This window comes from Mastomys coucha, unplaced genomic scaffold (genome assembly GCF_008632895.1).
Source record: "Mastomys coucha isolate ucsf_1 unplaced genomic scaffold, UCSF_Mcou_1 pScaffold20, whole genome shotgun sequence".
Lineage (NCBI taxonomy): Eukaryota > Metazoa > Chordata > Mammalia > Rodentia > Muridae > Mastomys > Mastomys coucha.
This window is the reverse complement of record NW_022196903.1, coordinates 80,652,215-80,652,650: the sequence shown is the minus strand read 5'-3', so window position 1 is coordinate 80,652,650 and position 436 is coordinate 80,652,215. Positions and strand designations below refer to the sequence as shown.

General features: G+C 57.3%; 1 protein-coding gene across 1 annotated transcript in view; it reads right to left on the bottom strand.

Annotated features, from left to right (window-relative positions):
- LOC116099953 (uncharacterized protein DDB_G0271670-like) overlaps positions 1 to 436 on the bottom strand; it is a 2,372-nt gene that overhangs the window by 888 nt on the left and 1,048 nt on the right. Inside the window, exon 2 of the mRNA XM_031384039.1 lies at positions 31 to 433. Within this exon, the coding sequence (XP_031239899.1) occupies positions 31 to 433 (403 nt within the window). The remainder of the gene's footprint in view (positions 1 to 30; positions 434 to 436) is intronic.

Here is a 436-nt window from a genome sequence, read left to right as displayed (position 1 = left end):
GCCTGTGTTACTAGATCTGGGGCTGCTGTTGCTTCGGCTGCTTGTGCTGTCTGTGTTACTTGGTCTGGGGTCACTGTTGCCATGGCTGCTGCTGTTGCTGCTGCTGCTACTGCTGCTGCTGCTGTTGCTGCTGCTGCTACTGCTGCTGCTGCTGCTTTGACTGCTTCTGCTGCCCATGTTGCTAGGTCTGGGGCCGCTGTTGTTGTAGTTGCTGATGCTGCCCGTGTTACTAGGTCTAGAGCCACTATTGCTGTGGTTGCTGATGCTGCCCGTGTTGCTAGGTCTGGAGCCACTATTGCTGTAGTTGCTGATGCTGCCCGTGTTGCTAGGTCTGGGCCCACTGTTGCCATGGTTGCTGATGCTGCCCGTGTTGCTAGGTCTGGGGCTGTTGTTGCCGTGGTTGCTGATGCTGCCCCTGTTGCTAGGTCTGGGGCTG